General features: G+C 44.4%; 1 protein-coding gene across 4 annotated transcripts in view; it reads left to right on the top strand.

Annotated features, from left to right (window-relative positions):
• The window catches only part of LOC126284624 (paired box protein Pax-5), a 229,279-nt gene that overhangs the window by 204,517 nt on the left and 9,560 nt on the right, over positions 1–15,202 (top strand). For 3 of the 4 annotated variants that reach the window (XM_049983697.1, XM_049983706.1, XM_049983713.1), the window contains exons 5-7: positions 1,919–2,004; positions 5,823–6,099; positions 10,509–10,604. In XM_049983697.1, the coding sequence (XP_049839654.1) occupies positions 1,919–2,004; positions 5,823–6,099; positions 10,509–10,604 (459 nt within the window). The remainder of the gene's footprint in view (positions 1–1,918; positions 2,005–5,822; positions 6,100–10,508; positions 10,605–15,202) is intronic. The other variant, XM_049983721.1, reaches the window with a different exon arrangement.

The raw sequence follows: 15,202 nt of genomic DNA, 5'->3' as shown, positions 1-15,202 counted from the left end.
CCCCCCCCCCCCCCCCCGGCAGCGGCAGCGCCCTGCCGCCTAGCCGCTGTTGAGTCACGACCGCTTCTGCGACGTCGTTGGCGCAGCCTCCAGCCCCCCGATTGTCTTCAAAGGCCGCCACATTACCGGAACACAATTAAAGAAACCGACGCACAGCGGATGATACTGGTAACAGCTATTCTAGTCGGCATATTTCACATCTGAAGGTGGAATAATTCGAGAGAACGACAAGTTATGTGATATAAACCGTCCTTTGCTTAGAGAATGTAAGACACTCAGCCGTGTTTCTATATAAACACTTTTTTTTGTTAGAAAGATTGATAAAAAATCTAGTGAACACTGATTCATAGGCAATAAAATGACGTTCTAGAAACATGCCGACTGGTGAGATAGGGTTCGTGGTCGTATGCGGATCGACTTAGATTAACACTGTTTGGTCTCGGACACCTGTGAGCCTGAGTGTGGATTGTAGGTTCAAATGGCTCTGAGCACTATGGGACTTAACTGCTGAGGTCATCAGTCCCCTAGAACTTAGAACTACTGAAACCTAACTAACCTAAGAACAACACACACATCCATGGCCGAGGCAGGATTCGAACCTGCGACCATAGCGGTCGCGCGGCTCGAGCCTGTAGCGCCTAGAACCCTTCGGCCACTCCGGCCGGCTGGATTTTAGGCGGTTACCGACAGCGGACTAGACAAGAAGCTGTTAGTCCATGCAAACACCTCGAAATACAATCCACATTTGAGACATTCATTCCACAAAAGCGAGCAACGAGAATAACATACCTTCGCACTGAAGACGTCCTTCAAGGACTTCCTAATTACAACCTCTCCTTCACAACATATGAATTCGATAATGAAATTTTTCTTAACTAATTCGTCACAGTTTGAGAAGACTAGCGACGTCCACAGCTATAACATTAGAAGAAAACGTGACTTTTGTTAGTTATTATTTAAGTTGTCAGCGAGTGAGAAAGTCTTGAATATTCAGCCACGAAAATGTTTCATCATTTGAAGGATAACATAAAATATCTGACACGTACCAAAGAAAATTTCAAACGCAGCCTAAAATGATATATCCTCGACAAGTAATTGTTTTAATAGTTTTTAATTAAAACTCGTGACGTGTTGTTAAAAAGATAGTAAATTTAAGTGTATCAGTGGCGACATTAGTAGCGTTAAAGACTAGTGTGTTCATTCTTATTTAATTGTATGCCATTATGCTATTAAAGAATATGTCAGTGGCTAGTTAGCGGCAACACTTACAAAAAAGAATTGCAGATTATGTACGGAACATGTGTATAACTGCGAAAATATGAAGAAAAAACCTTACATGATTCTCGTAGAGATGGCACACACAACATTTCCATTCGCCTTAGGTTAGAGTGAAGTGACAATGGGCTGACATCAACGAAATCCTCTCCTATAAATGAAATAAAAGGCTACACTCAGGATGAGTAACTCTCCAAAACGCATGTACTGAGAAACAGCGTGTGTAAGAGAAAGGAGCAAATAAGAATTTGAGGCTGCTTACCTTCAAACTAAAGGTCTGTCATCTCACTGCTAGGCTTGCACGTCCACTGCAGTCAACGACGTTAGTAAGGCCTGAGCTCAGCTTCAGTGGCTCCCCAGTGTCCAAGAAGGAACCATTTTCTGAAGTGGTTTAATGTGGACCACCAGTGTCCAAGAAGGTACCATTCTGAAGTGATTTAAGGTGTCAATGATGAACTTCCACCTGGGCGCTATGATCCCAGTCAGTAAATAGCTCTTACGCACTACAGATACTGTGTATTGGGGATTGCACACGCTATCCCGTCCGGTAACACGTACTAGGAGGGGACAATTTGTGCTGTACTTTTTGTCACGGGTCACAAAGTGTGTGCCGGTAAAGACTGACGGCGTTTCCTTGTTTCAGACGAGAACCGCGACCTCAACGGACACCCAGATGACGACATCAAGAGGCAGAGGACGCACTACAACGGAGAGCAGCTCTACTCCAACGTGAGTACACGGCGTGCGCTGTGCGCTGTCAGCAAGGCGGCGGCCAGCAGGCTTTGTCCCTTGGTCGTGGCAGCGTCGCCTGCCGAGCAAACTCTTCGCCGTCTTTCACAGCACGACATAGTGACGTTCGAGTGAGAAACATTTTAGCCAGTATGACAAAGGCGAAAGTAGCATCGTAATACATAATTATAGCAGCTAACTCAGGATTAGTTAAATTTTGTGTCATGATACTCTTCAGTGATAACGTAAAATTCGACTAATCACATTGCTAGTTTCGTTTTATTGATTGTCATTAGCCGCGTTTTGTCGTAACTCTCAAAACATCGACGGTGATTCTGATCCACTAAAAATAAATTACTTATTAATTTTTTTACTCTTTGCTAAAGCAGACGGGTGTAGGAACAATGCTCGTTGCTGTCAAACACTGTTGTGGCGTGTTTTCGTGTTTCTGCATTATGTTCCATTCCATTTCAGACAGATGGAAAACTAGCAGCGCAAGGAGCAAAAATGTATAAATTTATATGCAGTGCAGCTGCACCACACACACACACACACACACACACACACACACAGGCGCTCGCGAGTGCAGAAGTGAGCGGGATTACTGATTACGCAAGTTCATTATGAATTGTGAAAAGGGCTCCAGACGTTCTAGCATCGATTCCTCTATGCAATTTATTGATTTTATTGCGCTAAAAATTGCAAACGTGTTTGTAAAGGACCGATATTATAAAAAAGCTTCAACTGGTCGTAAGTGGTGTCGCTGAAGCAAGTACGAAGGTTTACACTGAGCCAAACATTAATTTCACAATATCATTGCAAGTAAAAACTCTTTTTAAATTTGATTCAGTAAAACGCGACGAATTTGGAAGCGGCCAGGGAAAACTGTTGAAAACCGAGAAGACAGCGGGACACAGCCAGGAGAGAGACTTGATCTGAGCCGTCAGGTGTTACGCAAGCAAGGACTGCGACGTGACTGGTGGACGGTTTTTCTTATTTCTTTGCTTTTCTCTTCTTTTCGTGCGCCGAGAAGCGAAATCGATTGTTTGCCGGTGTAACTCTCTCCGTCTGCCGCTGCCGCGGGATGCAGCGCTTCTCGCCAAAAAGTGTGCAGCCGCTGGCACGGGTACGGTGGGAGCGCCGTGCGACTCTCTGGCCGCGCAAACACTTGCTGCAGAGGCGGAACACCACCTCCTCTACTGTACAGTCTGCATTATATGTTCGCTTGGCGCTTCATCCCTCGTCATACTCACATTTTCTCAATTTCTTGGTTGCAGCTCTCAACTATTATTCCTAGATGCAATACCAAAAAAGTTCCCGAGTGTTCATCACTTTAATTGGAATAAAATCAAGTAAAACAGTTCGTTGTAAGTGCTTTTATAGTTATTCAGCCATCAGACGAGTACGTCATATTGATAGGGAATTCTGCTTGTGTGTCTTGACGTCAGCACCACTTGCACGTCCCGCATTTATAAGAAGACAGTGCTCCGTACCCAAGAACTCAACAGCGCCTGCATCATTTCTCCCTTTATTTATTGCGAGACGTAAATGCTACAGTCAGTAAATTATGTCTTAAAATATGTAGACGCCAATTGCCTTCTACATTTACTCTGGAGAATTCCACGAGAGGCAACATCTTCTTTCTTCTAATGTTTCTTTTCCGTAATTTTCACTAACATATACGTAACGCCACGGCTCTGATTGAGGCAGCAGGTTTCTTTCGTTACATGTTCTAGGTAATCTCGTCGGTATTACTTTATCACGGTAGTACTCATTATCGCTTTTGTGTATATGTCAGCGTAGCCAAAATACGGAATTATATTGTGGTGCCATTCTCACTGTCGACAGTAATGTTTTCGTTACCCTTTTGCAACTTCGAAAGTTCGCTGCTGGATGTTTCACGAATATGTCACAATAGTAATTTTATGCGGTACCCCATAGCCGCGTTAAATTTTTAAAAATAGGTCATTTTTTTCTATCGAGTTCCGTTTCCGTTTGAAACAAACATTTATTTCATTTTCGAGCAACCTCACACGAAGATACGTCACATCCTTCTGTTGCTAGTGTTTCGTTATCCATACAGAAGTGTGAGAAGGTCAACATGTAACGGTGTGTAAGATTCCAGCACACCGTATACTCAGTTGAAGTAGGTCAGCATATATCTTGAAATAAAATAAAAACACAACGTTGTATGTGTCTTACAATCATATAACGTGAACGTCTACGTGACAGAAAATACAAATGTTTTGTCAAAGACATCCGGCTTTTTCTAACATTGTTCATCGACCAGTTTTACAGAGCTACCCGCTGTGTCTGATAGCTAATTTGTGAACAATTAATCACTTAATCTCTTGTTTCATAAATGATTCAGTTTGACGAAGGCCCTTGTTCGGCAACAAGTTGTACATGAAAGGGCCAATTGTTTGCTGTGTTATTGATAGGAATAAAGCAGTATGCTGAGATACTCAGACAACTTTGTAATGAGATGTTCCGTATTTAATGGTATCAGGAAGCCCGTTAAAAGCGGAGTGCCTCATCAGTATTGCTGTGGATCTTTGCGCAAATGTAATCCGGAGAAACGACACGAAAATATTGGTCGGTGACATAAAGCATATGGAGTACAAAAATCGCGTAAAGAGGGATAGACTGGATAAACCTGTTAGGCTAATTTTGAAAGTCTCTTTTCAAGAGCTGTCGAATTTCAAAAGAGATCTTTCCTACTTTCTCGAATTCGACAGTACTTAAGATATTTGCGATAGAACGTTTTACGCAAGGCTGCCAGCGAGGGCGAATCATGTACTCCTTTAAATGATCTTTAGCCGTGGTCCACGGGCTGTGTCAGATGGTACGTGTATAGACTATGGTTCGCGCTAAGTCACATAAAGAACCATCTGAAAATGGCTAGTTTGACGAAGTACATTGCGGGAAGAATTTGAACACGGTATTCTTACAGTAAATTGGTGAAACACTTGTCGTTTCTTAAATACGGTATGACTTTGTCGTCAACGAAAGAGCAGATATTCAAAAATGGTTCAAATGGCTCTGAGCACTATGGGACTTAACATCTGTGGTCATCAGTCCCCTAGAACTTAGAACTACTTAAACCTAACTAACCTAAGGACATCACACACATCCATGCGCGAGGCAGGATTCGAACCTGCGACCGTAGCAGTCACACGGTTCCGGACTGAGCGCCTTAACCGCGAGACCACTGCGGCCATCTAGATATTCAAAGTTACGACTGTTAATTATGCACTAAATATTCCTCGACTTACGTAACTAATGTGTGAAATATCTTTATGTCCACATTATGTGACATACACTTAGTGTACCTTAAGTCAGCATCCGGTTCTGATAGCTTTAGCGAGTAACAGCCAACGCTAGTAATGACTCTTGTGAATACTTCTCGTCCAGGGTGACTTGTTGGTTCTGGTTCGCGAATAATTCTTTGAGGAAATATTGCATATTGGAGAGTGTACTTGATGTAAATCTGCAGGTTTTAATGGCAACTGCCGTTGAAGGTAAAATCTTCCAGGTGGTTAGAAGCACATAGTGGATCTCGTGTTCGTGGGTGGCTAATTGTTTGGTCGCTAGAAGACCCCTGAGGAAGGTCCCAGCGGAGATGTCGAGGGGCCGAATCTGAAGAAGGAGTTGAAGGGCAATATGACGAGGCTCGATCACGCGGAAGATTTTACCTTCGAGGATACTTGTTAGTGAATACGGTGGCTTGTGCTGCACCGCTTAGCGGACGCGCAGTGCGGCCGTATAGTCTTTCTCGTGTGCGAGCGGACAGCGCGTGACCGTCTGACCCTCCGCAGTTGTGGCCGGGCAAGTGGAGCATCAAGGACGAGCACAAGCTGCTGTCGGAACTGGGCAGCAGCGCGGGGTCGCCCTACTACGACGGTGGGGGCGGCGGAGGCGGCGGTGGCGGCGCGGGGGGCGGCCAGGGCAGCCAGGGCTTCGCCGCGGCGGCTGCGGCGGCGGCCGCGGCGGCGGCGGCGGCTGTCGCGACGTCGTCCGCCTCGGCGGCCGACCTGTACGACGGCATCGCCTCCATGACGCAGCAGGCGCCCGTCTACACGCCCTCCCCGCTCGGTGAGTACACGTCCGGGCGTCCAGCCTGCTCCGTCAGGTCTCAGCAGGGGCCAGTGAGCTGCTGGTACTGAAACTACCTCACCTGTGCACGGTCCACGGACGGCTTGGGGTGAGGTCGTCATAACTAATTAACGATGTCAGTTTGCCCTGACTGAGACTTCCAAAACTCTCTCAGCACCTCACCATCGGAAGGTAGATTTTCAGCTGTCCACACTGGTTGGGTATTCCTATTTGCCTCAGATATTACAACGACGGACAGCAAGTGGTTAACGCACTTGACTCAGACGTCGACGAGACAGGATTGCATCCCCACCGGTCCACTCAGGCTTTGGTTTCAGAACTTTCCCTAATTCGATTGAGACGAATAGCGTGGTGCTCCCTTTGAAAACGAGACGGTCGATTCCCTTCCACGTATTTACCTTATTCAAACTTATGCCCCAGCTTTGATGGCCACCTCGTTAACTCTTAGCATCCTGACATAGGTATCTCCGTCAGATTCTGTGAACAATATTCGTTGATGCACTTTCTGTTTGAACATCACCCAAACGGAAACAACATCCATTAAAATAGGGTAATTACTGTCGCCCGATATTCAGGCGCATCGAGAAAACTTGGTATCTTACTATTTGTCGTAAGAGCAGATCTTGTTTGCTATTTTTCGCCAACGCGCATGTGACAACAGACGGTTTAGGTAAGGTATTCTACTTGCACACCTCACCAAGTTCCCATTTAGATGCGCGGCGTCATTTGATGCGGGGAAGTCACAATCAATAGCGTCTAGTAGCTTCAGAGGACTAACACGGGCATCAAAATGAGCACACTGTCCTGTGGGTTGATAATATCTTCTGTTATACCAGTAAATCCCCTATTATGCAGGGCATTGAATTCCCGTGTATAAAAGAGCTTCATACTTGTGATTATTTCACAAATCTGAATTAATATATGCGTCTAAGCGAGCAAAGTTTAAAAAAAGTTTGAAATTATCTATAACGTTCGTTGGAAGTCGCTAATTGCTCTCATTATCGAACACAGGATAAGTACCGTCTGGGTAACTTGCGCTCCAGTTTAAGCAAAAGCTAGTTTTTCAAGCATCTCAGCGTGTATGACGTCGTATCACCCAAATTGTGCGTCATACAATGATACAATTTTGCAGGTAGCTACACTGGAACATGTGAATACTACCTTCAAAATTTGCCACGAACAGAGGTAGTAGTAAAGAAGCCTGATGCTGTAGTTTTACTGCGTGAACAGCGGAAAGCGACAAACTTTGTTCCTTTCACCATTTTGTGAGAATTGTCAGCGACAAAGCTCTGGTAAAAGTTTGAGATTATATGTAAAATTTCCTGGAAGTTGCTGAGTTCTGCAATTCTCAATATTGGCTGAATATAAAACCGAGTAGTTTGCGGGGAGGGGAGGGGGTTGAGCAACGCTATCTAACAGTATACACACAATATCTCACCGTGAAACCTTTAACATAACATTATTCCCCTTGATGAATGGACTATCGCAGCATTTTGAATTTGTAATTTCGTCAGTAGTTACCCTGAAATATTGATTATCAAATATTTGTTGCTCTTGGAAGCCGTTTAATAGGCAACTCGCTACTGAGGCCGTACACGATGAAGCAGGTTAGTTGTTTAGTAATACAGGTAATATCAGCGATCTGTGTTCCTGCACGAATTTAGAATTTTGAAGTTCAATAAGCACACGTAAACCAAATGTTTAGCTTAGTCTTTACTGGCCAGTATAATTCACTTTCAGCGGTTTCTAACTTGTTTATCGTTCGTTTAGTATATTTGCCCTTTGTTTGTACCACCCTATCTCTAGAGATAGAGTAATTGTCAAAGAATAAATCATGTCGCATTTACGCGTCCTACTACACATAAAGAACGGATCATTCTGTAGTTTTGCAATAATAGCTGCTCACGTAATGGCCGCCAGGCGAAACCGTACTTTCCCTTGTAAGCGCAAACTGCCTACCTGCCATTCCATACCAACAGGTAACCTTTCCTAGGTGAAAACGAGTGTCGCTGACCAACGTTATTCTCAAATACTTTTTTTACGTATGTAGAGAACAATTTTCATTCCCTGCTGTGTCTCCTCAAGAACACTGTAAAGTTGCAATGGTATTACATAACTGGACCGACTGTTCAGCCTATCGCTCAGATTCCTACCTAAGTACATGATACATTTAGTTACTCGTGCATTCTGTTTAACGTAGTTTATTATAGCTGATTTGAAAATTTATCTGTAAACTTTGTGGTAACTTCTTTTTAGTGCACCTTAGTATAGATGCGAATGAATGATTAGAAATGTTGCATGTAAGCATGGTGGCATTCTTTTTGTCTGACTGATGCAATAGTTTTGTTTTTGGAATGCATAATTATTTTACTATATTTGATTTGTTTATTTTTTATTCGACGCCCACGCAGTGCATCACAGAGTTTATGAGATGTTGATATATTTATTGAAGAATTTACCTGATTTAGCTTCAATTTTGGAATCTTAATGCCATACAAACAAGTCGATGGCTATTTCCTCAGACAATTTTTTTGCTGATAACGCATGACGAAATGCGCCATGGCTGTATCTGTAAATCAGCGTTGTTGACTGAGAGTACGGAATTACTGCAACGAAATGTACGCAAGAAAATAAACACAGATGCGTCATTTCTGTGTATTGCCTTTGTCTTTGCCGCTATAATATGTAGGTCTTTCCTGATGCATTTGTTTGGAGCTACTAAGAGCCACATGAAGGTCTCAGCACCCGCTTTTTAAACTTGGAGATGAACCACGAACAGATTAACGCGTTATGCGGAGCTCTCGGAAAACCGAGCAGGCAGTTTCCGTGGCGTTTGTTCTCAAGGGAACGGCAGTGGTACCTATCATGGAGGTGTTGGACAGTTCAAAGCGACATTATTTTTGAAAACATTAATCGCAACCATTACACTAAATACCTAGCGTGCTGCGACGCTCGTACGAGTCCTTCCTTTTTTACTGAGATATTTAGAACATTTTTCATCAAGTAAAAGGGCTCGGTCGTTAAGGAAGGCACTAGGCTTTTAGAGTTCACGTGACAGTCCAGCAAGCAGGTCTTGTGTACTCGGGGTAGCTGCTTGGAAAGGACTATCCTTTTTCGCTGGAGCATCTCGATGTCGACTACTCATTGAAACACAGTTGAGAAAGAACGCCGTCCCATTTACGTTTGAGAGTGTGGCGTCAAATTGTGATCAAGCGCTGCAGTAAAGTGAGCGAAGCATTAGTCTCTAATGAAGGACGTAGGCGTTCGAGTTCACGTCATGTCTGGCCCAACAGCCTTCCCACCAGACGCGAATGGCCAGTATATGAGGATACGCCGGATTGCGTCACCCAGGTCTTCGGTTGCTCACCATAAAAGAAACACCGAATGTATTCACTACAAAACCATTCTGGACTCTTTACAGATATGTGTAATCTCACCTTACCTAGGTTTATGGTGGCCATGGACAACGAGACAGAAACCAGCACGCTTACAGAAATTTATTAGTCACCAAGCCACTTTAATGAAATCTATTTTTTCCTAATCGGACCATCGTGGGCTTTCTTCCCCTCAGGCTAATAGATCTGTATGAAACAGTCAGGTCTGACGAGAAATTACGAAGTAAACCTAGATTGATTATGAGTATCTTTATGCTGCTGCTGTGATGCCTCCAATGGTGCGCCGTCTGTAAGTTTGCGCCACTTACCACTCAACTTTGAAAGTGGCATAGACATCGAGTATCGCTTGCTTCAGGGGCGCCAGTTTCCGTGGAGAGCGCAGAAAACTCCCGGGTGGCAGCCATTCGACGGACCACAGCTACGGCATAAAGATACTCAGGGTCAGTTTTATTTTACTACTTAATTTCCAGTCATATCTACAAAAGCGCTACATAACTGAATTTTTCGCACACAGATCTGCTATTCTGAAAAAAAATCTCATTTAAGGAAGCAATGGTGATGTCTTTCTCTCGGTGATTAATTAAATCCCGTAAACGCCTTGGTATTTTATCATGAGGGTCTGGTCACTATGTGTGTGAATGAAACGAGATTACAAATATCTTAAAGAAGCCGAAAGCTGTTTGTCCAGAAAAGTATACACAAATGAGAGGTTGGGGCCCCCTTACACCAGATGCGTCTTATAAGGGCTTGCTGACAAAGGCTAAGGGGGCACTTACTACGTTGTGAGCATGGCGTAAGTACGGCAGCTCTCGATCGAAGTAGAATCGGATCGTGAACATGAGTGGCATAGGCGCTGCGGGAAGAGAACAAGAGGAAGACGGCTGCAGGTGGCGTTTGCACTGCGTGGGCGTCGCGCTCGGGCTGCGCTTGTGTGCTGGCGGTAGCTGCCTGTCTGGCTGTAGTTGTGCACCCGGCGTGTTGTGTGTGCGACAGGCGGCCCGCTCACTCCGCTGGCGCCCATCACGATGCAGGAGATGAAGCTGTGCCCCACCGCCGTGCTCGACCCCTCCATGTCTCCGTACCAGCAAGGTGAGTCCGCCTGCCAGTAGCAACAACCAGGCGCGGCACTGCCGCCCACCAGACAGGTCAGTCAGCCACGACTACCCTCTCACCATCCCAATCCAGCCTCAAATTGCTTCACACTCTTCCAACGTTTATTATTTCACGTTCCAAAACCACAGTAATGGACAAAGCAGAATTCGACGAGCAGTTACTGGCCTACTGTAGGAATATTACTCCACATACGAACGTTGACTTATTGCGTTTAACGTTGTAACTCAGTGGAGTGTGTGAGTCTCAAACGACCAAATTACTTTACGACCGTAGTTGCGATACAGAATATTTTCGTACATTAGGTACAGTATATTCTCTATACCTTTACGTGGTGTCTGAAAAATAAATTGACTAAGTGCTTCCATTACTGTTGAACTATTCGTCGCGTCGTAAAGGACATCAAGAGCGATTACTAAGAATGGATGACTTAAGAGAGAAGGCGTTTAGCTTAAAAAGAGCTTAAGGCAGAGATGCAGTCACTCTGCTCTGCTGCCGAAACTGTATGTCGAAGAAGCAATTGAGAGTTTAAAGGAAGGATTCAGAAGTAGAATTAAAAGTAAATTTGAAAGGCTACCAGTGACAAGATCCGCAGAAGGCGTTAGTATCCCCTGTGAAAGCTATGGCGATGGCAAAATTGCGCGTGACGGACGAAACAAGGACATAAGAAGCAAAGTATCACAAGCAAAGACAGCAATCCTCTCCAAGCGAACTTTGCTAATACCGAGTGTAGGCCATAATTTTTTTTAATATAGAAACTTTTGACAATAAGCCTCTGGAGCACCGCACTACACGGAACTACTAGTAGAGTAGAGTGATAAAATAAAATGAGGTGGTTCGCTGCAGAATCGCTTTGAAAAGTGATTTCTGGAAAACGCTACTCTAAAATCAAATGCTGGGTGGCAGGACATGTTTCAAAACCGCTGGAAATATTTGTGTTGTTAGAGGCAGTTGTTGATGGCAATAATTGCAAGGAAAGTCAGAAAATTGAATATATACTACAAATAAGTGAGGACCTTGGTTTGTGTGTTACGTTGAAATAAAGAAATGATCGCAGGAGAGTAAATCGTGTCAGACCTCATCAAACAAGTCAGCTGACCCAGATTCCCTTAAAAACCATTTGTTTACGTGTACAGTAAGGAGAGCCAGCGTCGTATGAACCAGTGAGAGAGCTGACAGTAGATCGGGCTCGGTACGCGCGTACGCGCGGGCCCCTGGGTGGTAGGCAACCGCGCGTGGCCCGGATTAAAACGGGCGGCGCGGGCGGCGGCCGCGAGCGCCAGAGCCGGCCGCATTGTGCGCCTTCTTCCTGCCGGCAGCGCGCCGGACGTCCGCCGAGCCGCCGTCCATCTCCGCCCCAATATGTGGCCGGCCACGTCCATAACCCGCCCCACACGCCGCCTCAAAAAGCCGCCATTCGCCGTCGCATGTAAATTCACCCCCTCCAGCCGCCACTCGCCGCGTTTTCCAGCCCCTCTCTCTCTCTCTCTCGCGCGCGCGCCGTATTTGCATGATATATATACGCGCGCCCGTATTTCCTGCCAGATATATATGTAGTCGCCGGCGGCCAGATTTATTCGGTTTCGCAGATACACGGCTCGGCCGCCATGTTTTGTTAAGCGGCCAACAATTGCCGTTCCATATGCCCGGTCCTCCGCCTGAAATATTCAGCACTTTTATTCCTTTTGATCTGTGCATGTTTCATGTGCTGCCCTGTTCCCTTTGTGCCTGCTCGTTAAGTAATTCCATTATTTATCGCCTAACTGGAGTTTCCCGAAGAGCAGCGCGCGCGGAGAACGGCCAGAACGCACTCGAAAAATTGTTTGTCTGCTGAAAAATTCAGCGGCGCCGCGATTGGCCGCCGTCGTCCGGCCTAATTCTATTCCGCTCGCATTCGCGCTCCGTAACTGAATTAAAACACGGAAAACCAATCCGGCGCTGTCATCCCTCCCGGGGGCTTTTTTTGAAGGCGCGTTCCGAACGCCGCATCGGCTCACCTCCGGGCCGCTGTATCTATTAGCCTGCCTGTCGCGAGTGATTTTCCTAGTCCACGACGACGGTTTGATTCTTTTCTTTTTTGTTGTATTTGCAGATTTAGAAAAAGTTGTCAACAGTTCTGAACGGAACACATTTTTTCAGATTCTGAAGTTATTGGCGTTAAAGAGTAGGAGCGAAACGTTATCTTCAACTTGTACAGATACCAGGCTGCAGCTATAAGAGCCGAAGGACATGAGAGAAAGTGAGACAGGATTTTAGCATATTCGCCATGTTAAAAAAGTATGTAAATCGAGCAAAGGGTGAAAGGAACCAAGAAGAAATCTTGAAAGGGATTTAAAGTTCAGAGAGAAGAAGTAAGAAATCTGAGGCGAGTTGATGACATTGTAAGTCTGTGAGAAATGGCAAAGGACTTAGAAGATCAGTTGCACGGAATGGGTAATGTCTTGAAAAGAGAAAATAAGGTGAACACCAAGAAAATTAAAACAAGGGTAACGCAGTATAGTCGAATAAAACGAGGCGATACTGAGTAAGATAGATTACGATTTGGGAATCTTAACAGTAGTGGCCAGCAAAATATTTTACGATAAGCAACGCAGAGAAGAGGAGACTAGAAGCTTTTGGAATTTGGTGTTCCAGAGGAACGCTGAAAATTAGATACGTAGATCGAATAACTAACCAACTTGTACTGCATATTATTCGGGAGAAATAAGCTTAATGTACAATACGAGTAAAAGAACTTCTGAAGTGATTGGTTGACTGAGCCTCTGCATCTACAGCTACACAGATACTCCGCAAGCCACCGTACGGTGCGTGGCGGAGGGTACCCTGTACCATTATTAGGCATTTCCTTTCCTGTTCTACTCGCAAACAGACGGAGGGAAAGCAATCGTCTATATGCCTCCGTATTAGCCCAATTTCCCGTATCTTATTTTCGTGGCTCTTAGGTGCAATGTATGTTGGCGGCAGTGAATCGTTCGGCAATCAGATTCAAATGCCGGTTGTCTAAATTTTCTCAGTAGTATTTCTCGAAAAGACACATTTGTGTCATCGCGTAGTAGTTAATTTTGTGATGTAGGGAAGAATGGGTGTGAAAATTGTAGACTGACACCAAGGCTTGGCTACACTAAGCTGCTTGAATTGGATATATCTTGCAGTGGTTATGTAGGAGACTCGTATTGAACAGACTGGCGTAGAGAACTGCATCAAACCGCCTTCGGACAGGAGACTGCAGTAACACAGAAGCGATATTCAGAGTGGTTTTCTGCTGGTAACATGGACATAAATAGGTGTTACATTTTTAGCTTGCAATTTAGTAATATTTCGAATATTCAAAATGCCGTTGTATATCGTTCAATAATATGCAGTTACGGAATGTAAACTCAGATGTGACGAAAACAATTTTGAAAACGTATGGTTGTATTCCCAACAGAAATGCTTTCAACTTTGCTATGATTTATCCGTCTTTAGACCTGCTGTGATGAGGTAATGGATTCACATGAACTTTCTTCTGGTTAGTAATGTACGCTTTCCTTTGGTTCTTGCGTCATCCGGGATAGTAAACTCTGTTCAAAAAAATGGTTCAAATGGCTCTGAGCACTATGGGACTTAACATCTTTGGTCATCAGTCCCCTAGAACTTAGAACTACTTAAACTTAACTAACCTTTAGGACATCACACACATCCATGCCCGAGGCAGGATTCGAACCTGCGACCGTAGAAGTCCCGCGGTCCCGGACTGAGCGCCTAGAACCGCTAGACCACTGCGGCCAGTAAACTCTGTCTTGTTGCAGACTTTTGTGAAGTCCTTCCTACTTCTCACATGAAACCACTGAGGGAGGCATTGAAATATCGGATACGAAATGTAACTAAGGCACTGTTTTTTCCTCCAAAAAAAAAAAAAATACAATGGTGTGACGATTTCTGTTCTTCGATTTGTTATGTCATTAAAACTGTGAACGAATACCCTGCAGTGATTCTTTATTTTCCCTCCCATTCCAACTCTGTGCGCTTCGAGGTCGCTCATATCGATACTCGAGGACAAATGCAGGAGAACAGTTTTCCACAAATTACGTGTGCAGAAGTCTCGTTATTAAATCAACAAGAAAGTATTACGTACCGAGTATTTCTGAATGCTTTAAAATAAACACTCGGAGCAGTGCTGTTATCAGTCGTTTAGTGGTATAGATAATCGATTCTTGAAAATATGAAACAAAATAATCTCGCCTGTAGGAGGCCAATTGCTTTACAACAATAAAGCATTTTAACAATTTTTCTCATGTCTTGACCACACTTTTTATTATTAACGATTGTTATCTTGAGTGATTTTATTGGCAAAAAGCTTCACTCCACTGTTCTGGTGGAGTAGGGCAGAGCAACACAACAATTTGTCAGTTCTCACACGTAGTGCTCCTTTTGCCTCCTTTCTTTTGTGTTTACTCTTTTCGAGATTCCACAGTTCTGGGATAGGGTATAACACTCATGTTCGTCCTTCACATTTTCACACCTTATCTGCAGAAGCTTTGGACGAAACAGCTGACCAGTGCAACAAGTAAGTAAAATAAAATTCATGCTTTTACTTA

The sequence above is a fragment of the Schistocerca gregaria genome, chromosome 1 (genome assembly GCF_023897955.1).
Source record: "Schistocerca gregaria isolate iqSchGreg1 chromosome 1, iqSchGreg1.2, whole genome shotgun sequence".
NCBI classification, from domain to species: Eukaryota; Metazoa; Arthropoda; class Insecta; order Orthoptera; family Acrididae; genus Schistocerca; species Schistocerca gregaria.
This window is presented reverse-complemented; position numbering and strand designations above follow the sequence as displayed.